The sequence below is a fragment of the Ascaphus truei genome, chromosome 10 (assembly GCF_040206685.1).
Source record: "Ascaphus truei isolate aAscTru1 chromosome 10, aAscTru1.hap1, whole genome shotgun sequence".
Lineage (NCBI taxonomy): Eukaryota > Metazoa > Chordata > Amphibia > Anura > Ascaphidae > Ascaphus > Ascaphus truei.
The window spans coordinates 44576374-44602501 of NC_134492.1; the positions used below are offsets into that span (position 1 = coordinate 44576374).

General features: G+C 40.7%; 1 protein-coding gene across 1 annotated transcript; it reads right to left on the bottom strand.

Annotated features, from left to right (window-relative positions):
• Positions 1-639: 639 nt before the first annotated feature.
• On the bottom strand, positions 640-7685 carry RGS1 (regulator of G protein signaling 1). The gene is made up of 5 exons (XM_075616857.1): positions 7576-7685; positions 5761-5844; positions 4752-4813; positions 2772-2938; positions 640-1496 (listed from the first exon to the last, which is right to left on the bottom strand). Exons 1-5 carry the CDS (start codon positions 7668-7670, stop codon positions 1308-1310), a joined length of 597 nt encoding a protein of 198 aa, XP_075472972.1. The 5' UTR covers positions 7671-7685; the 3' UTR covers positions 640-1307.
• Between the last annotated feature and the right edge of the window lie 18443 nt (positions 7686-26128).

The following is a 26128-nucleotide window of genomic DNA, read 5'->3' on the forward strand; positions in this document are numbered from 1 at the left end:
TACTAGTGTTATGTGAAATAAGCCCAGAAGGGGTTAAAATATCAAAGCATATGCTTATATAATCTAGTGCAATTAAAAACTGGTATATACCAGTACAGATACTCACATGTAAGTGAAGTGAAATAAGGGGACCTTGCTAGGAGATTATTTGAGATTATTTGATCAAAGATGTATACCAATAGTCTCTTTTTTTCTTATAGGTATTTACACCATACATATATTTATATTCCCCATTGATTGCTATCCCAAAGGCAGAAGCGCAGGGATTCACTTTCTGTTTTGCATATATATATATATATATATATATATACACACACACACAAAACACACAACGTAAGCGCACACGCTATACACTAAACAATAACACTAAAATAATAAATAAACTCAGTTGAGAATTACCCTTTTAAATAACTGTGTTGTCGTCATGCTTACATCAATTGTGAAAGTATCTTAGTTCCTGAATTTCCAATTTTTTTACATCCCCATTGATTCTGGGTCTATAACAGACTAAAATGTATTAAACACAAATGCATGCTCTTTTCCAGCAAATTGCAAAAAGTATGTAAAATTTAAATAATATGACTTTATTGCATTCTTTTGCCAAAAAAATAACAACCCAAATAATGTATGACATTTGTAAAATGAAACTCAATAGAGTGTAATTAAATAATGAAAATACACAAGTGGAAACAATTAAATACGTTATCAATACTATAGGAGTTTAACACTTCAAATAAAGTGCTTTAGTTGTGAAATAGTAAAGACAAAACAAAATATAATAATAACAAATAAAAAGACATACCAGTGAAGTGTAATAAAAATTAAAAATATTATCTAGGATACATATTTTAACCCATTTCATACCAGAAATCTTAATAAAATATACCAACCATTCATAGTTCAAATTCTTACAGTGATGAATAATTGGTGTAATAGATAAAATGAAGGCTCAATTTCATTCTTTTTCCAACAAAGACTCAAATATTTTTTTTTTTAGGTACTGTACAGCTTTGAAAACACAATTTTTGTTTCTGTTCCTTATGACACCTAAAATGCCCCACTGTTAAGTACTTCTCTAAACATCTCTTCAGTTTTACAGGGGGGTATTCCCTTCTACTCTATGAGATATTCTGTTCTTGGACTTTCTTCTTACTCATGCTTCTTCATAGTTCCACCTCTCCCTTGAGACCATTCAATGATCTTCCAACAGGACTTTTGCCCAAAACCCCAGCTCTTTTGAAAAGTGCAGCTGTTCTGCATTGATGTATTGCCGTACATGAAACAATAAATGCTTCACTGATGTGGATTCATCCTCTTACACTATTTCCTTGGTGCCTTTCTGCAAAATTTAAGAAAATGTCTGATTTTAGGAATCTAGGATATGAGTCTCTTTCCATGAGAATGTATATCATTTTCTGGGCTTCATCAAAAACTGTTGGGGTTGGATCTAGAAGTTCCTTGGTAACTACATTTCTTGCAGAGAAGTCAATATTTACCTAAGAGAGGAAAAGAAAGCAATTGGTTTAGAGATTTTGTTATAAAATAACATTTGGCCATTTATGTGCTGTACATACATGTTGAGTTAATAAATCTACAGCACATACTATTTATCAAAGTCTCCTAGATGAATACCCAGGACAAAACTGATGCAAAAAAGTCCACCCAGTGGCGGATTACCCATTAGGCCCATTAGGCTCGGGCGGCAACATTTTGGGGCAGCAAAAATTTCTGCCCCAATATATAGTAGTATTCTAAAACAAATCTGGGACAATCACCAAAAAGAACCAGGTACATGCTGGGTACATGCTGCAACATTTCAGTGACATTTCTGCAGACAGACTAATGGCCCATCAGATTAACAGCGGGGGTCCCTGGCAGACCCATTCAAACTGAATGGGACTGCCAGGGACCCCTGCTGTGTTAATTCGATGGGCCATTAGTCTCTCCAGAAATGTCACTGAAATGTTTGCAGCATGTACCCAGCATGTACCTGGATCTTGTTGGTGATAGCCCCAGATTTTCCAAGGGAAGTTTAAGGCAAGTTTTAGCATACTCGTCGGCGCACCTGTACCATTTGGCGCGCTCTCTGGCCTATCGGACCTAATGGGAATGCACTTACTGTACATGTGTCCTGCCGCCTCCTTGCTACCGCCCTTTCCATCTCCTTTTGAATCCCTGCGTCAAATGATGCCACGGACGTCCCAACGTGATGTCACATGGCGTCTCGTTGCCATGGCAACGTGACGTTGTGACGTCAAATGACGTCATTTTACCATGGTGATGCCGTGCGCAGCGGCGTCATAGCTTCCTCTAAGTTCAGGACACACGTGCCTAACGTATTAAAAATCCGCATGAATAGGGAGTAAAAGAGATGAGGTCTGAGAATTCCACAGGACATTTTGCAGCATACTGTATATGACAGCAGTTAAATGTGTAAGAATTCCACACCACCTTAATAAATCCTAATGACCTTAACTGCCCTCATCTTCTATTAAAGAATCCTTTGATTCATAGTTTTATTATATGATTATTTGTCTAGGAGATCATTATTCGGAAATGCTTGTGTTAAGTAATTGTAAGACAATACAGCAGTCATGTAAAGATATGTGGACAATTTGTTCTCCGCATTTTTTTGAACACACTGTATTTTATCTGGGAAATTAAGAAAATTGAAAGTTCTCTTGACATTTCATACTGTAACTTTCATTTTGATCCCATCACACTGCATGATCTCTGCTGTTTAACTATAGAAAGATTTACATTTTACATACTTGTTTGCTTGCATTTGGTTGTATAAATTCTTGATGAATAATTTCAGCCTTGCTACGCAATTCATCGAAAGTTTTGGTTCTCTTGAAGTCTTCGCAGGCCAGCCAGAACTCAATGTTCTCCTCACTATATTCTGACTTCAAGAAATCTCGGAAGACAGCTTGTCCAGCTACAAAGGGAACAGAAATATACTATTACAATTGCAGCTAATTTTGAAAAAAATATATAAGTAAATGGAATTTACGTAGTTCTTCTGTGTTGTTAGTAACAGCTATTGTTTGGACACAAAGCTATTTACGGTTCACAATATTGGAGGACATTTACTAAAATATGTATTTTTTTAGATCATTAGAATTGTTTTCCAGAATTCCCAAATAACACTAGTACAGTGACGTATAGCAGTATTAACAATAGTGGATATGCCTCTAGAATTCCTAACAAAAAAATATTTCTTGTACTAGAGTAGAGATCCAAAAATCCTTAAGTCATTTGTAACAGCTGACGACCCACATTGACCACCTACATTGTCCTCTCCACTATATTTCAACAGCACAAACACAAGAAGAACCCCATGTTAGTAAGAGCACATGTTGGACATTGCTGTGGGTTACACTACAGAACAGCAGTGTCAAATAATAACATTTAAAATCTATTCTTTTAAATAGCACTTCATGTAGATCTCAATATTCTGCATGGTGATGTTTCATATTATCCTATATGCAACATGTTCATTGTCCATATGGTGTTCTTATATTTCTTCTATCGTCCTTGCTTTAGCTTACAAACAAGCAATTTTCCTGTAAAGGTTACAGTGATGTAAATGTAGTCTAACTTCTACCAAAGATAAATAGTGATCTCCGTTTTAAAGAGTGGTACTTTAGATGAGATTTAACTCAATGATTAATGTTTTGCTATAACAGATATGACACTTTAGTGACTTCCTTATAGAATTTTGTTTGGGGGGAAAATGTGAGGCTGAAAGCGAGACACTGTACTGTAACTAAAAAAGGAATAGTGACAGAACGTTGAGTATAAAGGAAACACGCAACACTGACAAAAGTACACGATCTAAAAATATATTGTAACCTTTTGCTAGTGCTGCAGTTACACTAATAAGGTGTTGCCAGCAAGATAACAGACCGACCTGTGACGTTACCTCCCTGATCAGGCTGCTGAGAACATCTCATAAGATTTATGGAAAACAATAAAACTTTAAACCTGTAAAAAGTATTATCTTCCAGTAATAAATGTGACATACTGTATATATCAATACATCATACAAAGCATTGCTAATTTCTTCCTCAATTATCTAAGTTGCTTATTGCAATGAAGTGATATACTACATTCATACTTAGGCTGGGGCCATGGTGCCTTAACCCGTGCGGAGGTGTGCGTGGCCGGGACATCACCCGCTTGAAGCAGGTGTGTTTTTCGGCCATGGTATGCGCGTCGTCCGTGGGCGTGTCATGGGGTGTGCCAGTGACGTCACGGAGCTGGTTTGCCCTCATTGGGAGAACCGCTCACGTGACCGGCCTGTCGCACCAAGAAATCAGTTGGAACTGATTTCTTGCACAACGCGCGCCCCCTCCCGCTTCTGGGCACACGCGCCCGCATACCGCATGGACGTGAACACTGCCTTAAGGCAATCTGTCCACTCATCCGCACGGTCTTCAGTACCATGGCCCCAGCCTTACAGAGATTTCAAGGTAGTGGTATTTTTAGGAGTAAATTGTACCATTTACATTGTTATGGTAGGGAAGTTGCAATATGATTCATTAGTCTGTATTTGGAGTATATGATTTGTCATGTAAATCACTTTTCTATCTTGTTTGCTAGTTTAGTGAATCATAATGTAAACAGGTAAGAGATTATTTTCTTACGTTGAATATTGAAGATATTGCCTTAAAGTTCTAACATTGTGTAGATCAGTCATCCAACAAGTGACAAGGTCAACTAACTCAAAATAAATGTGTCCTTCTTACCTTGGTTGGCTAGGAGCTTTTCCAAAGACATTGACCACTGAATAATCTCATTTGCCGAGACCCTAAAGGAACAAGAAGGAGAAGAATATGGTAAACCATAATATAAACATGAAAGCAACAATCCTCCCTACTAATCTTTTTTCAGTTTATTGTTTTTACAGAATTTTAACCCCGGGGTTCTGAGATATTTGCTTTTCTAGTTGTCTGTGTTTTTGCTCCCATTCGGGAGCCAAATCCTCTTCGATCACTTAGTCGAACAGGTAACCAGAACATTATCGGGATAACCCTGGCAGCAAACTTTGAATATTCAGGAAAAATATGTAATTTTAACAGTAAGTATCCTGAGAACCAATGGGTCCCTGGAACCCTGGAAATAACAATAGTATGGTTCTTCTCCAAAGGACCAGGCTTTAATTAACTGAATTCACTTAACTCCTTTTTTTTTTCATTTTGGATGATCAAACATAATATGTACAATGTTTAATTTGGAAGTGTATTAGCATTATGTGTGTGAGAAATTGGAAAGACTGGCCATAGACCATTGGTTCCCAAACCCAGTCCTCAAGGACAAGTAACAGTGCAGGTTTAAAGGATACCCCGGCTTGAGCACAGGTGGTTCAGTCACAGTGATTGGGCCACCTGTGCTAATGAGAGGATTGCCTTAAAACCTGCACTGTTAGTGGTCCTTGAGGACTGGAGTTGGGAACCACTGCCATAGACTATGGCTGTTGCAACTTTTTTTTGGTTGAAAGTTTAACATCACTTTTTGTCCACTTATTTAGGTAATGGAAAATGAGTGCCAGAGAAGAATGAAGAGTTGGAGGTAGTTTAACACGTTCAATGTACATTATGCAGGAATCATTTATTAGTTGTGAAGAGGAGGGATACTATTCTCACTACCATAGACATGTGCTTTCATGCTGGTAATATTCTGTGTGGACACTCAGTTAACATAATAGTTAAACATTCCGTGGTAACAAATCCATTCCTACGGAAATAAAGTACTTACTTATTCTTTCCAGAGCTTGCTAATCTGATGCTTGACTCTAGATGGGGCAGCATAGATTTCAAGTAGTTTTTAAGATCCATCCCACTGTTAAAAACAAAAAGCAATTACTGTGTTAAGATTCCTGTATGATAAACTATGGATTTGAGAAACTGAAAATAATACATACTGTATAAAAAAGACATTTCTACAAAGAACTATATTTAATATACAGTAATATGTGCGACAAATGAGCTCCATTAGAAAACACACTAATGAAGCAATAAAAAAAACTTAAGGAAGTAGAATGTATATTGATTATATCCTTAGCAGTAAATTAATTAAGGATTAGGATATGAGTTTCTATTGAGATCCACGTAAAATAAATACAATTGTAGCATTGCATCAGCTGATTTACAGCTATATCAACTGAAGATACTAAATTCATGAGTCAGTAATTTCATTTTTTGATGTACACAGTTATAGTATATCGTACAGCTTTTTGAAAAGCATAATCATATGCCCCACATGGAATCCACTTTGTGCTCAAACGTAAATCTTTCATGACAATAGCTAATTTATTACAGACAAAGTACAAAATCCACACCATAAATCAAAGAGATTTAACAAATCTTTTGTTGGTTTAAAATGGGACGCACACCTTCAAGTACGACAAGCCCCTAAAGGTGAATGTGTTTACATGATCAATCTGGATGTACTTGAGTAATATAACAACAGTTTGGAAATTGTAGAATAAAATACACTGTACTATTTCTATAAATAGTGTATCTAATATTGCCTAAAGCAGCAGGGCTCTAGTATAATCTTGTCAGCTTTATAGCTTTTAAAATGTCCTTATATTTTTTTTATATACAATATGTAAAAATATATACAAAAAAAACAATATAAAAGGGCCATTCACTCACTTAGCACTACTGTAGCTACTGTCTCATTCTAGAGAACTGTGCAATAAATGCTAAAGTACTTATTCAGTAAGTATTTCATCTTGCCAATTTGCAAACCTCATCTTAAGCTCATGATCATTCTTGTAAACATTATGTATATTCTGAGTTATTCACTTTTACACACAGTAGGCCTACTTCAATTGGATGGCTTAGCTTGGTTACATTCAATGATACTCCATTATGCATTTTCTACCAAAATACTGTTAACCCATTCACTGTAGGAGAGGACAGCAAGACACTGAAAAGGAACATGAGTTTACAAGAGTCCAAGGAAAGGTAGTCCTACTGAAATACTACTGTTTTCTCAGTTATAACAATAGAAAATAGCCTAGCAAAAATCTTGCGTTTTCAAGTAATGATTACAATGGATTGCTTCCTAAAGCTCCAGATAACAGGTGCTATATTGATTACGTGGAAAAAACTGTCAGAACTTCTGTTAATGTGTAATACATTTGGATAACTAAGTAGTTAGATCTCCAAAAGATGATCAAACTCAAAATTCCAAAAGGCTTCATTTATAATTGGTAAACAAAAAACCGAGTGCAGAGATAACCTTATAGTGCAGAACCGTGTTTGCATACAGTGTATTGATAAGATTTAATTTTTAGATACAATAAAAAAGAGAAATCAAATAGAAATGTAACAGCACAACATAAAAAGATAATGACAATGCAACATATACTTTAGTTGTTGCAAAACTCAAGTCATAAAGTTACCCTTCATACAGTGCAAGAGCTCTCAATTATAAAGACACAGTATCTTTAAAAGAATAATCCTGTAGCAGTTGTTAAAACAGAATCTTTTTTGTATTCTGATGAAATGTAGTAATATACAAAAAAAAAAAAATACAAAAAAAAAAAAAGGATTTGCTTACAAATGTTTCCTTTTTTGAGGGGTATCGTCTTCAGATCCGCTGTCTACGTCTTTGAGGATATTGGGGTTGCTGGGAGAAAAGAATATCCTGGGCATTTTGCTGAGAGTTGGTGCTGACCTCTGCACTGATGCTGCAGCTCTTGCAACTAAAAACGTCTGAGCTGCCAGTTTCTGCTTTTTATTGTTGCATGCTGACGCCACAGCTCATGTGAATCAACGATGTTTGTACCAAGTGATGTTACCACAGATAGTGGAAGTTCCCCTTTTTTAATGCAGGCTTACGTGTTTAAAAAAAAAAAAAAAAGTCACACCATGCGGTTTTGTCTCTATTATAGACACCAATGAAAGATTAAGGAGGTTCTTTAAAGCTGCAGTTGAAGTTGAAATCTCCCTAAAAACTCAAAACCCCAAATAACATTATTGACTTGTACCAATATTTACAGCAGGCTTCATTGTTCTCTATTGATGGATGTGTTGTTACATGTTGTGTTATTACTGACATTAAATCCTATGGAAACTCTGTGATGTTCTTAAATACTGTGTAGCAGGATACTGTATGTTGTGTTATCTGGGGGAACAACAAAGCTGGTTATATCTTTACCCCAATTTCCAGCACCACTAACCTACTATACTATAAAGCTGTAGATATGTTTCTAAATGGCACATTTTAGAAATAATGGTGCAAATGATAATGAACCAAATTTATCAAGGAAAAATATCATATAGCTTATAAACATATTTTTGGATAATTTCATTGATAAAGACGGTGCTGCTCATTGCAACTTCTTGCAGACTATAGACTTTAAAAATATAGCCCTCCTATCATTTTTACACAGCATGTGGACCCATATTAACAAAACAGTGCTTTGCCATGAGACACCCCAAGTGTCAGAAGTTACATTGGGTAATGTTTACTAAACCGTCTTCTGCAGATGCAGGACACTTTAAATCCTATTTACTTCATTGTGCAGAAAGGTGTCTTCCAGAAACAGAAGGTGTCCTTTTAGCAGAGGATTTTTAGTAGATATAGCCAATTGTGGTCCATTCAAATAGCCTTTCATTCTTGCCTGTTTGAATATTTATTTAAGCATTTGCTGGAACTTTCACAAAGCAAATAGGGACATATGAGCACATCTGCAGTGCTATGTTACAAACATATGCAGACAATATGCTAATTCTAAGTCTAAATAACTGTAATTGTGTGGGCAGACAGAAGCCCCTCCCCACATCACTTTAAATACTCCCCAACTCATTGTCTCCCTCTGTTTGCTTCCTTACGTGTTCTCCACCCTCACTTCCTCCATTTTCTACAATCTCTACCTTGAGGGTGGGTCTTTATTCAGGTCTAACCCATACATACATAGTTGCCAAAGTCTTTTCCCTATCGTTGCCTTCTTCCTCAGTCTAACGTATGTCACATGCACAATTCTAAGGCTAAATGTCCGTTACTGTGGTGGTGGCCTTAGGCCCCTCTCCCAATGACTTTAAATATCTTCCTACTTCTCATCCCTCTTCTCCATTTTCAACTATGGTTACCAAAGAGTAGGCTTTTCAGGCCTAACCCATACAGTACGTATGTCCAAGCCAAAGTCTATTCCCATCAACTAATCTCTCCTCAGTCTACTGTAGGTTGTGCATACAATCTGTTCGACAATAATCCTGAGACACATTCTTTTATTCATACTATCTTTAAATGTATGCAATATCTCAGAAGGAGAATTAGCCACTGCTTGTACTGTACCAGATAGTCATAATAGCAAATTGTTTAACTTTAGGATTTTTTGGGCAGAAATTAATACCTACAGTATATAAGAAAAGAGAGAAGAAAAGAAGGGGATGCCAGTGACATTTGTTATTAATAAAACAAAATGCCCAAATAATCCTTATTTTGAGTAATCTGTCAGATCTTCTCTATCAAACCATGCCCTACACCATTCTCCCATAAGCCTAATAATCGCCTCTTGTATGTTTAATCCACCATGTTACACTTTGCATATGAGATCAAATACATAGTTACATAGTAGATGAGGTTGAAAAAATACATAAGTCCATCAAGTTCAACCTATGCTAAATTTAAACATATTAAAATGACAAATAAATTCCTTCCTGACTCCAAGAATGGCAATCAAATGTCTCCCTGGATCAACATCCTTCCCATGTTTACTTACTGTATTTGGTATATCCCTGTATACCTTTTCTTTCAAAAAAGATTTACAACCTTTAAAAAAAAAAAAAAAGATATCTACTGTATCTGGCATCACAGTCTCCATGGGTAATGAATTCAACATTTGAACTGCCCTTACTGTACAGAACCCTTTCCTCTGTTGCTGGTAAAATCTCCTTTCCTCCAACCTTAAGGGAAGATACAGTGTTGTTTGTACTGCCCTTGGGAAGCATAGTTCTTTTGAAAGCTCCTTGTATTGACCCTGATATATTTGTATATAGTTATCATACCCCCTCTTAAACACCTATTTTCTAATGTAAATTAACCTAATTTAGCTAGACTCTCCTCATAAATCAAATTTTCCATCCACTTTAATAATTTGAGGGCTTTTTACACTTTTTCTAGTTCATAATTTCTGGTGTATGGAGTGGTCTTACTAATGCTTTATACAGTGGCATAATTATCCTTACTTCAATTCCATCCATACTCCATTTAATGCAAGATAAAACTTCATTCGCCTTTGCAGCTACAGTACTGGCTGACATTAGGCACTATTGCTAGATCTGATGTCTACAAGCACTCCTAAATCCTTCTCCATCAAGGATTGACCTAATTTTGCCCCATTTATTTTGTAAATAGCCTGTTTATTCTTGTTTCCTAAATGCATTACCTTACATTTATCTGTATTAAACCTAATCTGTCATTTACCTGCCCATGTTTCGTGTCTATACAAATCCTTCTGGAGAGAAATTACATCCTGCTCTGATTTTACTACATTACAAAATGTAAGGGTAGATCTATAGAAGTCTGTAAATTTTGCACTAATAACAATCGTTGCCGAAATCAGGACCATGAACACTGCTTTAGGTATTTACCTGTGTCCCTCCAATCATCTTCCTGTCTAATTCCATTCCAAGCGTCTGATGTTAGCCATTGCAAACATGTTAGAAATAGTCACTCTTATATTAAAGAACTTTACGTAGTGCCCAGGACATACTTGAAAATGACAGGTCCCTCTAAATGTTATTGCTTTACAAAAGGGTGATAAACTATACAGATGCAGCCAGATGGTTTGTCAGTAGCAACTGACTGACAACTGTCTGCTCCTGGAAGCCCCTCAAGAAGACATTGCCCATCAGGATTAATGCAGTGGGTATTTGTTCTAAATGGGACTCCCGCTGTGTTAGTCCTATCAGGCTGCATCAGTCTGGAAGAGATGCACAGTGAGAGTAGACAGAATCAGTCACTCTCCCTCTGTGCCTCCAAGGCCAGGTCCCCAGTGGGCGCTGCAGCGCCTGCTACAGCGTGCGCGCCGCACACCAGACACACACTTCTATTAGGCAGGCCCCACTAGCTTCTTGTGTGGGCGCTCACGTATCACAAAGGCACGTGCGCTGGCAGGGAAGACAATAATTTTGTCTTCCGATGCCGCAACGTGATCTTGTGGTCCTCGGGTGTGAGGATTCGCCATCCTGGTGGTCGCAGACCATCTCATCACCGCAATAACCCTTCTGTGACTGTCACCCAGGATGCACCATCTCGGGGCCCCGTTACGCGCACGCAGATCATTCGCAGTCTGACTCCGTCCGTGGGTTCTGACTCCGCCCCCAGCTCGGATGCAAAACGGTACGCTCATCCAGCCTCCCCGCTGACGCGCGTTTCAAGCTCCACCCGCTCTAATTATAGACAGGACCGGCGTGGGAGTGACGCGCGTCCCAGGCCCTGCCGCCTGACCGACATGACGCGCACGGGTCGGCGCGCGATCGGTTCCGCCCCATCCCTGATTAGGCTGCCTCCTAGGGAACACCTCTGTGTACCAGCAGCCTATTGGACTCTACATCCTGGTTCCGCCCTGGCTGGCTATTGGAGGCCCTTCCTTTATATGCCTTCCTGCTGCATACTCTCATTGCTGAGTATAGTCTAGTGTGATGCCGTGCCTTGCTGCATTCCAGTTCCTTTGATCTTCCCTTGCCTTGCTGGTTAACCTCTTGTTGCCTGACCCTGCTTATCTCTTGGACTCCGCACCTATCCTCTCCTGATCCGGCTACGAACAACCATTCTTCAGTCTCCAGTCCTGACCTTGGCTAAGTACTCCAATGATCCAATACTCTCCTATCCTGAATCTGGCTACGTACTCCGACGATCCGCTACCCTCCAATCCCGAACTTGGCTACGCACCATGACGATCCGCAACTCTCCACTCCTGACCTGGCAAGTACTCATAACTATTCTCCAAACTATAATCCTGACCAGGCTTACACGACTATTCTGCATCCTAGGCGCGCCCGCGTGGCTGTGGGTCGGTGTTAACCAATTCTCTACCTCAGCACCACGGTCGTGCTTCGTTTGTGGTGAGCTACACGTTACATCGGGCAGCCAATGGAAGGGCAGATAAGCCCCGTCATGGCCACGCCCTCCCGCACATCCCATCGCTCCCCTACAGACCAAAGAGCTTTGGTTTTATCTGTGTACACGCAATCAGGTCGCTATGCGCGGATGAAGCAGTTAACACTAGGGCCGTGGCCTAACAGGTGATCATGCTGCTTTTATTGTATTTTAATAGCATAGAATTGAAACAGAGGGCCTCTGGAGCTGAACCGCATTAATTTAAGCCCCGGGAACCCCATGCTTCCCAAGTTACAGGCATGGAGTAACGGTATCTCCGCCAACTTTAAATGCCCCTATGACGTGACACTAGAGAATTAAACTTGCCGGAGATATGGGCACCCCATACCGGAGCCTGTAACTCGGGAAGCAGGGGGTCCCCGGGGCTGGAATTAATGCGGTTCAGCTCCGGAGGCCCCCTGCTTCAATCCTATGTTATTAAAATACAATAAAAGCAGCTTCATTACCTTAGCGTCTAGCCGCTAAGGTAATGAAGCGGTTGGACCATAGTAACTGGTATGTTGGGGTAGAGGGGGTAGGTGAAGGGGGTAGTTTCCCAAGGGTGGGTGGTTAGGTCTACCTGGAGGGTTGCAGGATGGGTTAACCCCCTCATTACCTTGGAGGTTAGTACCGCTAAGTTAATGAAGGGGTTAACCCCTCCCACTACCCACCAGAGAGGCATAACCACCCACCTCAGGGCAACTACCCCCTTCACCCACCTGCTCTACCTACAACAAATCATCCCCCCCCCCCTCACAAAGGAATGGGCAAATGCTCTAGTAGCCAAATATGGCTACTAGCACTTTTTCTCATTCAATTACAGTAAAATGGATACAGTAAAAACATTATAAATTAAAGTAATACTGTACATGTTTTATTTACTCCTGCCAGGATGAAGGCCACCCTCCTCCTCCTCTTCTGCACCAACATGTAAGGGCCGATGCCCAACAAATAAAACACCAGTAACTCCTTAATTACCTTAGCTCTTCTATCCAGATCTGGATAATAGCACATTTGCCCATTAAAAATAAAATATTACCCAGCCAGCATATATTGTAGTAAATAAAAGGTAGGCCATCCTAGGCTTTCTTGTCCTCCATGTCTTCAGTAAGCACCGACAGTAAAAAAATAATAACTACTGGCCTGTAACCCCTTAATTCCCTTAGTGGTTATTAACTCCTATAGTAATTAAGGGGTAATCCCCCTTCCCACTACCTCCCTAGGGCAACTACCCACATCCCCCAACCCCTCTACCCTCATTACCACCTATACAAATGGGCAAACGCACTAGTAGCCAAATAGGGCTAATAGCAGTTTTGTTCATTTGTTTTTTACTTTTTAAATACACAAAAAAATTACTGTACAATACATTACACATTAGTCAATAAATCTATTGATTGTCAATGTGGTAAACTATGCTCACAATGGGGGCAATGATTACCACAATGGCAATGAAGGGGCAATCTAAACAAACATCCACAAAATAAAATACATTACATTTCAATTAAATAAAAACAAACATAAGCCAATAAACCCATTGATTGTCCCTGTGGTAAGATACTGTATATACACAATGGGGACAAGGATTACCACAATGGCAATGAATAGGCAATCTAAAAAACAAAAAAACATCCACAAAATAAATACATTACAATTAAATAAAAACAAATTTTTTTCAAAAACATTGCATTGGTTTTCAATGTGGTTATCTATACCCTCAAAGGGGCATAGATAAACACATTGCCAATCAATAGGCATCCTCAGAAAAACAACAAACAATTAAATAAAATAGAATCAATGTGTTTCTTACATTTGCCAGGATGAAGATTCCTCCCCAATCTACCAGGAGGGTAGCAGGAGGTGTTAACCCCTTCAGTACCTTAGACATTACAACCGCTAAGGTAATAAGGTATTAACCCCTCCCGCAACCCTCCCGGGAGGCCTAACAACCCTCCCTGGGGCCACTATGATACACCCCGGGGTGGGTGATTAGGCCTTTAGGTGGGTATTAAGAGGAGTTAACCCCTTAATTACATTAGCAGAAGTAAGGTACACTCAGGTATGATGTGGGTACCACTTAAAACCGACCCTTTTTCCTTGTACAGTATGCTATTTCTTGAAATAAAGCTATGATAATCCTGGTCTGGATGTGATGGCAGGTTTTGGGGTGACTTAATTATAATAACGTTATTTCAATGTGCTAATATGAATGGTGGTCTGAGGATTTCCGTTGTTTGGTAAAGTGCTCATTACCATATGATTTGCATATGAGTAAACCAGATGTCCAGTAAACGTTAGTGATCCACTATTTTCAGGTTAATGAGAGGACATCATGACGCTAAGCAACTTTGGGAATATACATTATGACTTAGGGTACCATTAACTTAATTTAATGGATCGACAATAATTTTAGCGTACTGCTGAAGATCTACACGTTAGTGTCATAAGCAAAGATGAAGACTTTGCTCTCTATGCCATACTCAAGGTCATTAATAAAAAAAGATAAAATGCAGGGGTACCAGTATGATTCTTGAGTTACTCAACTAATATATGACCATATATGTTATATGATCTCCTGCTGCTATAAAATGTAAGCACTTTACTTTAATTTAGTCTAATCCCAAAATGCTCCTACAGAATATGGGATCATAGCTGGAAGTCTTCAAAGCGTGATCCAAGCTATCACAACCAAATCAGCAATATCTGCGGACCATGCTTTAATGAGTTCCGGAAGTCCCGGTCCAAGTGTTCTATCCTTTTGTTCTATGCTCGACTCCCCTTGTCTTTGTGTATGTGTTTAACGGTCTACTCCACATTCCACAGTGATTGTAGAGCTATGATGTGGCAAGATAAGAAGTGAGTAAACTTCATTTTCATTTGCAAGTAGACAGGATTGGCCACAATGTAGCAATTTAATTAAGCATAGAGAGAAGGGTTGAATATGGGCCAAATTAGTCTGACTACAATGCAGCAAGTCATCAAGGTACTGTACACCATCATTGTTTGGTCTTCTTTATTAAGGAAATATATATAACATACATTTTATATGTATCTGCACTGACATACAGTAAATGGGTCTATGATATTTGCATTCAATACATTCAACTTGATAAGCAAGGAGATAATCAATGAGCCAGAAGCTGCATGACATTAGTATAGTAATTGTCAACCACAGCCACTATATGTACATCTTAAATGTTGACATGTAAAAAGTAGACTCATGGGCTTATGGTGTCAGGTGCAACAAACATGATATGTGCGTCAGTATCCAGCTTGACTTAACCACAAGGATCACTGATTCTTTCAATGTGAAGAGAAACAAAAATGCATCTTATTAAATACTTCCTGTGGTCTAGACTGTGAGCACAATATACAGTACAGAACAGGTTGTTTCTTTTAGCAGTTCAACAGGCATCATCCTTTATGAGAACAAGCATTTCCCATAATACTCGTTATTTTAATCTGTTTAGTGAAGCTTTAAACTAGTATTAACAGTCACCAACTTTAAAGTCTGCAATTTAATGTTCTGTAATTAAATGAATACTTTATTTGTAATTTTTGCTAATGTGTTTTCATATTAAATAATATATTATACTAGCCCGGTGATCTTAAGAAACTTAAAAATGAAATCCTTTATGTACATTACAGTTTAGTAAAGCCCTTAGGAGAGAGGCGGCTCTCTCAGTTCAGCTCGCTATGCAGTTGGGCCTGATCGCCAAGTGAGCCCTTTTAAGAGAGGTGAACATCACGTCACCGGTTACTCGCCAGTTTTGGGCATTTTGCTATTGCAGGTATTCAAGGCTTTCTGAATACCGTGATAGCAACGCACAAAAAACTGGCGGCGTAACCGGCCCGCAATTTTTTTTACTGAAGGCTTATAGAATAGGCCCCATAGTGTCTGTGAACAAAAGCATCTGAACCTGCACAATTCCAAAACCATACACTCTCCTGCACTTTCTAGTAAATAAATACTGTATATGGGTTTTATCTTAGAATGCATATGTTGAAAACACTGACTTATATTTTAGACATATTTTCCACAACAAACTATTGTCAGTTTGCCTTCCATCTGTAAACTCTCATAACGTCATCAGTAATGATGTGAGAACATGATGTCCTCCCTAATCATACTTGTGCAGTGGTCATTAGTTTCACACATACATTTTGCAAACCTCAAAAGGATCTTTATTTTTGTTTAAAACATGTGGGTGCTAAAAGGAAGTTAGAAATAATTTCCTCTGAGGTGGGGTACATTTATAATTAACATTGTGGGCCTCATGCAGTAAAGGTTCATAAAAAATATCGCCAGCCCATTTAAATTGCCGTTTTATTGGAGCGTTGCTATCACAGTATTCAAAAAGCCAGCATTACCTGTCATAGCAAAATTCCCAAAACGAGCGAGTTGCTGCCAGCGATAGGATCGAGCCTCTGAAAAGATCTAACTCAGCGATTCATTTCTGCTGCAGAGAGAGCTGCTCAGAGAGAGCCGCCTCTCCCAGTGAAAATCTTGGGAGAATATTATGTTTTTAATGTACATTTTATTCCTAGTGTAGATGTGCAGGGGGTCTCCGGAGTCGAACCGCGTTGGTTTGAGGTCCGGGGACTCCCTGCTTACCGAGATACAGGTCCCTTTATGGGGTGCCGGTATCTCCAATGCATGGAGATATCCCGATCACGTGACGTGGAACATCTCCATGCATAGGAGATACCGGCACCCCATAAAGGGGCCTCTATCTCGGGAAGCAGGGGGTCCACGGACATAAAAGCAATGTGGTTCTACTGCAGAAACCCCCTGCACATCTACACTAGGAATTAAATGTTTATCAATTTTTTTTTACTAAGCTTCAATACACCCCACCCCGTACCTCCCATAATGTAAAACCATTATTTATTTTTAGCATACGTACAGGGTTAATACCGGCTCTCCAGGTGGTCCTCGCTAGGCACCGTAGGCCTCCAGGTGGTCCCCGCGGGTCACCGTGGGCCACAATGAGGTCCACGGGTGGGCCCGCTAGTGTCTTGGGGTCCCCGGGTTAACCCCACAGTGTCAACCCCTTGGGTGGTTCCCATGGAGGTCTGGGGGCCCAAGGGTGGTCCCTGTGTGTCCACGGGGCTCCAACAGCAGTGGAGCTCCCGGTTCTTCCCCGCAGGTGTCCCTCGTGGGTCCTCAGGTGGTACCCGTGGGCATCCAGGGGTCTTCAGGTGGTCTCTATAGGTCTCTGCAGACCTAAGGTACCAACCCTGTATGTCAACAAATAAACATGGCCTACATTTCAATTACTCCCCCCCCCCCCCACACACACACCACCAAACACATATAGTACAGTAATGGGCAAAATAACTATTATCCAGATATGGATAATAGATTATTTGCCCATTATTAAACACAACATTAACCAGCATAAAGTAAATAAATACATAGTTACATAGTAGATGAGGTTGAAAAAAGACATACGTCCATCAAGTTCAAGCTATGCTAAATTTAGACAACAGATACTTTATCCTACATCTATACTTACTTATTGATCCAGAGGAAGGCAAACCAAAAAAACCAGTGTGATATCATCCAATGATATCTCATAAGGGGAAAAATAAATTCCTTCCTAACTCCAAGAATTGGCAATCGGATTATTCCCTGGATCAACATCCTTCCCATGTATACTTATTTGGTATATCCCTGTATGTGTAATACAGTTCTACTTACCACAGCAATATGATGTGCATCATCTGCAGGTCCATGTCCTCCGTTGCCAGAGAAATACAAAGCAAATACATTCTAATATCCCCTAACCCCTAAATCACCTCAGCGGTTAATAACCACTATAGTAATTAAGGGGTTAATCCACCCTGCCCAGCTACCCACCCAGGAGGCCTAAGCACCCACCCCGGACCCACTATACCCACCCTGTACCAATTGAGTAGTATAGTGGTACATCATTCCCATATAATAATATGGGCATGATAAGCCTCTATAGAACTCAATGGGCACCCTAATCAAAATAAATTAATGCTCCAAACAAACAATAATAAAACATTACAAAACTCCAAAAAAACACAATTCAATAAATAAAAACACTAGATAGCTAATGCAATTAATACAAGCAATAACCAGATCAACAATGAATTAATTAAACCATTAACCAATCAACATCATTAACTAATAAAACAACTCGTAATTATTTCAAACAGTAACCAATCAAACCAATTAATTACTAAACCAACTCGAAATTAATAGTAACATTAACCAATCAAAGAAAATACAAATACAAACCAGCGCCCACAGTATAAGTGTCAGGATGTGCTCACCACAAATGAGATGGGACCGCGGTGCTGAGGTGGGAAAGGTTAGTACGCCCCCCGCAGCCACGAGGGCACGTCTTGAGAGTAGAGTGGTCTGGGATTCCAGGATCGGGGTAGGAGAGGTACGGATGGTAGAGGGTGCGGTAGCCAAGTCCAGGGTTAAAGAGAAGAACGTAATCGTTTACCGTAAGCCAGAATCGGGGTACCAGAGATGCGGAGAGTCGTGATGCCGTATGCCGAGTTCGGAATGCCAGAGGTGCAGGAAGACGTAGCAGAAGCCGGTCCGGAACATGAGGAAGTCTGCAAAACAGAACTAGGGAGGCAGAGAGTGATGAGAACAACTGGTTCTATGCTCAGCCGACGAGTTAATGAATCTGCAGGGTATATGTAGGTACGAGGGACCAATGGCAGAGTAGCAAGGTGGGGGTGTGTGAATGGGCCAGGCTGAGACAGGGATAGGTCTAGATGAGTCCCTGGAGGAGGAGCTATAGATCCTAGAAGAATTGGTGAATTGCATTGCGGCATTGGAAAAGGGTAGTGTGCCTTTAAGAGGTTGGTGCGCCCCTGTGTGGCCGCGCCCCTGTGTGGCCGCGCCTCCGTCTGGCAGCGCTTGTGGATGCGTGCGCGGACCCACGCCCTGAACCGAGGGCAGAAGAGGAGAACTGACGTGCGCGCGCGCGCATAGGAGAGACGGAGCTCGGCGTCTTGGAGAAGGAATCCATGTGAGCCGTGGGAGACCCAGGCAGAGCTGCAGGTGAGTGAGGAGCACGCCGTGAGCGGCATGACTCCTGAATCCTTACAATAAGATAATGTCCAATAAGTTCAATGGGGGAAAGTCCAGTGGGTCCAAAAGAATGTGGAAATTCCAATCAATGGGTCCATGACATGTGGACAGATAAAAAATAAAATATCATAGTGTATACTGTTAATCATAAACTACATGACACAAAAAGGGGACAGACAACTACATGTACTGGCTATTTGTATATAGCTATATCATTACTAAGTCTCTACAGTTAGATGCAGTAACAGCCTTATTACATGCTATATATTATTTCCTCTCTGCATTACCTCCTGTACTACCATTTCAGTTGTAATATCACGTATATATTGTTTTTAATGTGTATCAAACGCTGCTATGTATATTGTTGTTTTTATATGTCACGAAGACATACTGCAGCCGGTCCGCTGATCTGAGCCGCCTCCTGCACGTCATACGTTCATTCATTCATCTCATTGGCCATATGAGACAGCCAATGAGATTGTAGCTTGGCGATCTCGCGCTAAAAAATCATGAAACCGAGATCAGCTGGGAGCGGAGAGAGACCTATATCAGCGGGGCAGTTGCAGTGTGTAATGGTTCTCTTTGACAAAGGGCGGAAGCCTGAAACGCGTAAGAGAGTTTCACTTACCAACCACCATGATGTCGATCGTGGAATAAAGGACTTTTACTAACTTTGGTGTCTAGCCCCTGCATCTACTTTGCTGTGCTCCACTCAAACCTCTCTGAGGATTCCTACATAAAACTACATGTAACACAGAAGCAGAAAAAATAAACTATTTATTAAAACAAAGGAGCCTGCTGCAGCGGGTCTTCAGGGGGTTAAAACCCAAAACCCTACTTACAGCAGGACCGGATAGAATGAGCGTCTGAGACCAAACAGGGCGGTTGCCAGGTGCAGATCAAGTCCTCCGTGGACGCTCTGGTGTGTAGAACGGTGCCTCAAAGCTCCCTCCGATATCCAGGGGATTCCCAGAATGGATGCGGGGATACGGAGCTAGACAGCTACACAGCCGAGTGAAGGGGACCTCTCGCGCGATGACATCACTTCCTGTGGGGTTGGTCGGGAACGCAACACGAAACCACCCCCTGTCACATTTTTACTCTCTGCATATTGCTGAATATTTGTTATAGCTTCTATAGGGATTAGCGCTATCAAGCACATTCTTTTTGTGTTATTAACCAATCAAAACAATTAATTAATACAACATTAATGATTTTTTTGAAACATTAAATTACAAAGAAATAAATGTAAAAAATATCAGAAACAACCATTAAACGCATTAGCCAACAAAATACATCATTAATTAAAAACATTTTATTTCAATAAAGCAGAAAAAAAACAAAGAATGACATCCACATAATAAACTAACATTGAAATAAACAGCAGCAATACAAAGCCAGAAATTCCCTTAAAATATTGTCCTAATAATGTATTGATCTATACCCTAAAGCGATACAGATTAATATATTATCAGTCAATGTGCCCCAAAAAAATTCAAAAAACACATCCAATGTAAATGATTTAGGTTTGAACTATGATTTTTGTTTAACCTCCGATGATTCTTTGCACCCTTTCCCTTCATGCCTTCTTCCTGAATGGTGTAAAGCCCAGACTCAAGAGAATGAGGGCCATAGCTTTTTTGTGTGTTCCATATTTGATGGTTGAGACCTTACTTGCGATGCTGGCCTCATTTGCATGTTGGTAATGGCTAAAATGGTGTCAGACCCAACAGGACTACAATCCACAACCACTGCTCTTCTAGGCCACAGCTCTAGCAGTGTTAGCAAAACCAGCTGATGGGTACTATAACTGTCACCGTTTACAATAATTAAAACACACTGGTGATGGTGAAAAGGGTAAAAAAATGTTTACTGTAAATACAGTCCTTTGGTCGGTGCAGCTCCTAGGATGGATTCAATACAAATCCATACGAGTATTGAGAGCAGAGTCAGGAGCACACTCACATCTAAGGTTACATACTGTATATAGAAAAAGGGGGGAGAGAAAAAATACACATATAGTGCAACAGAGGTATGATAACAATAAATGAAATATATCACTCACATTTGTTGTGAGTAATATAGGCTTTGTGGTTATTAGGAGTGACCATCTCAAATGATGTTTAGATGATGATGTCTGTCAGGAACATGGGAGGAGAATCCCATAACATAAAAAATAGAGGACACAGGAAATAGTGCAGAAAGCTTTATGACAAAAAATTATACTGAAAAAGTAATAAACTCACAAATATAAGTTGGGTGCAAAGTTGGGTGCAAGCATTGGGACCTCCCTTGGTCAGACAGTGATGAAAGTCCAGCACTCCCTCCTTCTCTGGGGATCCACCCATGGCGGACGTCCAAAATGGAGTTTGCTGGGAATAAGGACTCAATTTTTTGCAGATGCTTCCTCACAGTGCACCAACATCTCAGCAGTCCTTCTCTGGTCTGTAGAGTTCACACTTCGTGCTTTTTCCTAAACAGAACTTCTTCAGGGGTCAGTTGTTTCTGTCCTCCATCTTCTTCTCCTACTTATCTTGTAAATTTGCGCCTTCCCAGGGCACAGCGCGACATCATCACGTTTACCGACGTTCGTGACGTCACTGCGCTCGTTGCGGGTCAGTGACGTCATAACGCACACTGCGCTTTCCAAGGGATATCTATTTTTTGGATTATAACCTTGACAGTACTTCAAGCACAATGTAATAATATGTACTGAGGACTATGAGTTACTGAGGCCAGGTGAATTAAATAAAATATGAACAGAACATGGTCAACTTAGCTCTTCTGGTTTAGAAGAAAATGGATGCCACCTCTTCTTCTCAAGGGATTACACAATTATAATTGTGGTTTGAAAAACAAGCACTATTATAATTTGTAAACATCGGATCAGGGATTTCTGCATTTTTTTCCACGGCCAGAAGAACAGTATGTCTTGCTACATATGTATCACAATAAGAAATTATCATTGTTGGAAAAAATTTGGACTTGACTGGATTCCTAGAGCTATAAAAGGACCAAGAAGATGACCATAAGTAAAATGAATGAGAGGATGAAATCAGAAAAGTTGTTGGAGCAACATGGAGAAGAGAGGCTTGCAATTGCAGTACCTGAAAGATCATTGGATAGGACTTCATTCAGCAGTGGATTGACAAGATCTGAAGATTATGATAAAATTGGTATTGTTTAAAATATCACAATTTACAATAATTAATATTGCAGACTTTGCATCAGATTTAGTGGTAATATTGTCATGCAGTATCTATATAATGGAAAATATGATATCAAAATTCCCAACATCCCATGAAAACAACAGTATATCTGTTACAGTATTGTTTTTAATTAATTTATTTTTTACGAATTGAAGTTCCATAATTGGTCATTTGTTATCTACAATTCCAAAGCATATTTATTGAAATAACATTTACAAGAAAATAGTGTAAATATCCACAATGCTACTGTATGTCTCTAAATAATAGACCATGAGTGGCATGTATAAATTTAGTAACAATCTTTTTCAGCTTTACTTCCTTCTGTCTGCTACTTTTTTTCTGTTGGGCATTTTTCCATTTCACTACAGTATGTCAGACTTCAGCTTAGAATAGTGTGTTTCGTAGACTGTGGGTGGCTTATATAGGAAAATATAGAGCAATCTTTTTTTTTAGTCAATGATCACATTAAAATAAATATGACTAACATTCTAGCATGGGAGGACAGACCACCACAAAGTCGAGTTTATTTTTACTTGAAACGTATTTCATTTTCCATTTTTTTATGATCACTTGGTATGCTGTATGTTCAATATGACAAATAATTATTCATGGGAAACACTGGAGATCAAGGGGTATATATCAAGTAGGTTGTTTGCAAAGTGGATTAATTCCATATGTCAACCCATCAGTTGACAAGGTACATTAATTTATACTAAAGAAATGTGGAAAGCTCTATGCATTTATTATATGTTTTATTATAATATTTTTGTCTCCACTAATTTCTCCAGTTGCTCCATATGAATATTCACCAATTTGGTCACTGCTAAAAATGTCACTATGGGCCGAATGATGTTAAGCCATACAGCAAGTTACGGCCCATTAATTTCCTCCAATCTTTTGGGTGCTTTAAGACTTTGCACTGTTTTGTAACTATGGCCCTAAAAGAGGAAAACCTCCTGAGCAAGCAAAGAAAAAAAAGAAAAGACAAGATTGTGTACAAACATAAGTGGTGCAACCTTGTATGATAAATCAATTAACCTTAGCTTAAAGCATCAGTCTGAGGTGCTCTTTTTTTGGGAAGTGGTCATTTTTTAAGACTATTTGATTTACGTGGTCTCTTAGAGCATATCTGCAGTCCCTCAACCTCTTGGACACCCCAGTTAGTGAGATACACTTAGGTTTGTAAATCTGGCAAGAATACTTGCTCAGTGGACAAAATATGGCTGCGGGGTACAGTCAGTCTTGCTTTGGCAGGCAAAAAAAGCTGCATGGGGAGATAATGTTGCTGCTTTCAATTGGTGACCCAGAGTCTTCCAGCATTTATAGGTGTTTTGTGTCACAGAAAAAAAATATATGAAATGGGGCGGTCGAGCGGTGGGGTGGTGGAGTGGTAGGGCGGTAGGGTGGTATGGCGGTGGGGCAGTGGGTGTGAGCGGGGAGTTGAGGTCAGGGGATCTTGAATCTGCTCTGAGAACCCCCCGGTTCAGTTACAATAAAAAAAGAGATGGGAGAAATGTGGGCGGCTGCTTTAAATCTTACAGTACTTCTGCTTCCTTTGCTACTGTATGTTGCAACTTCTGGCAACAAATATATATATTTTTAAGTACTGTAAAGACAAAAGCACTGGAAATTCCATCCACATGCTCCAGTCTGATACCCTGTCTGAGGCAGACTTTCAAACATCACCAGCATCTAATTGATCATTTTACTCTGCGGGAAAAAGTTAAATGGTTGCTTCGATCGATGTACAGTAATGCAATATTTCTATCCATTTCAAAGATGGAAGGCTTTTGTAAATTACCTCCACTGTTCCTTAAACTGGACACATCATAGTTTGAGGGGTTAATCTGCTAAAGGTTTGCTGTCTGCAAGGTGCCAGTACTTACACATAGCCCCACTTTATCAGTAAAGTACATCAGGGTTTTATCAGAATTAGGATTGCCAGATGGCTTCTCCAAAAAAAAACTGGACATAATGATAAAAGGGATGATGCGCTCGAGAAACACAAACACACACACACACACACACTCTCACCGTTCCATGCTGTTTCCTCATCCCCTTGGTCCCACCCCCAGGTCCCTGACATGTGTTCCTGACTTGGCTTCCTTGGTTGCATTACCCAGCAGCAGCCAATCATGATGGAGGAATCTGCCCAGCCCCCAAGCAACAGCCCTGCACTCTCCCTGATTGGGGAAATCTTGCAGCCCCCCATGTCAGGTTATTATATCCAAAGAGGTGCAGTAATGGATACATACATGTCCAGTATTATTTCAATTTTTTTTACTGGACAGAGTGTCCACATACAAGGCAGACCGGTTCAATACTGGACACCACGAAACCCTAATCAGAATGTTTTATGATAGACCCTTTATTTACAGTACCTCCAACATAACAGTATATGTTGAATCTGTATATAACTTTGAGAGTGACGTGACCAGGGCAGGCAACAGCTTTTCCGGGGCCCAGGACTAGAGTATCCATCGGGCCTCCTCCCTCCCCGTGTCAGCGGCCTTCACGTCCCTCTTTCACCCCTCCTTACTCTCACGCCTCTCTATTCCCCCTTCTCCCCATGTATTTGTCTCTCCCCTCTTTCTCACTCTAAGGACGCGGTTCCAGTCTGCACTGTAGCACGCGTGCCCGGCGGGGGGTGGCGAATGCACGCATGACAACCGCGATCTGCGGTCCTCAGGTGGGATACAGAAGATTGCGTGGGGGGGGGGGCATGGTGGGGGATTTGCAGGGGCATGGCCATTACCTCACATAGCTGGTTCGCCCTCATTGGCTGAACAGCCGGTGGGGGCGTGGCCAGCCCTCCGTCGCAAGTTGTAAAGACAGTTTTCCTGTTTTTGCAAAAACTTGTAGTGGAGCGCAGCTGCCGAATGCGCTCCAAGATGCGTAGTGGGCCAGAGGCTGATTGGGGGGCGGTGCTTGTTCGCACAGTGCACGCCTCAGTGTGCGCTGTAGAATGTACTGGGGACACAGCCTTACCCCTTCTCTTCCTCAATCCCCCATCCCACTTCTCTCACTCCATCACCTGCCCCCTCTCTCACTCCCTCTCGTAAAGTCCCTATCACCCTCTTCCCCCTCTCTGCTATCACTGAATCTCACTTCCTCAACCCCATTCCCTCAATCCCCTCCTCCTCCTCATACTCATTACCCCCAGGCAACACACACACCCAATCAACACCCCCCCGCCACACACGCATACACACAATTGTACACAATCCCTCCCCAATACCCATAAAATTCCCCCCCCACCAATACCCACATAATCTGCCCCACAATAATTACTCCTCCACAGAACACATACAATAATTACCTCCCCACTGTCACGGATGCTCACTACAACTTGACTGGACCGCGGTGCTGAGGTGGGGAAGATATATAACCTCCGCCCTAAGGCTAAATCCATAGTGACTTTAGCCGTGCGGAGGCACGCTGAGGCTGAGGGAAAGCGGGTGCTTTCCCTGGCCTTAGTTCACATGCCATCCGGGGGCATGTCGGGGGGCAGGCCAGTGATGTCACGGTGCTGGTTCTCCCTCATTGGGCGACCTCTCACGTGACCGGCCCTGCGCTCCCGTGAGTGCCGAAACTAAAACTGACTTGTCGGCTTTGCTTCCGCACGCCTGCGGAAGCGTGCGCGAACCCCTGCTAAAGCCGCTCTCATTCCGGCTGCAGGGGCTCACTGCCGAGCGTGAGCGTGGCTCAGCGC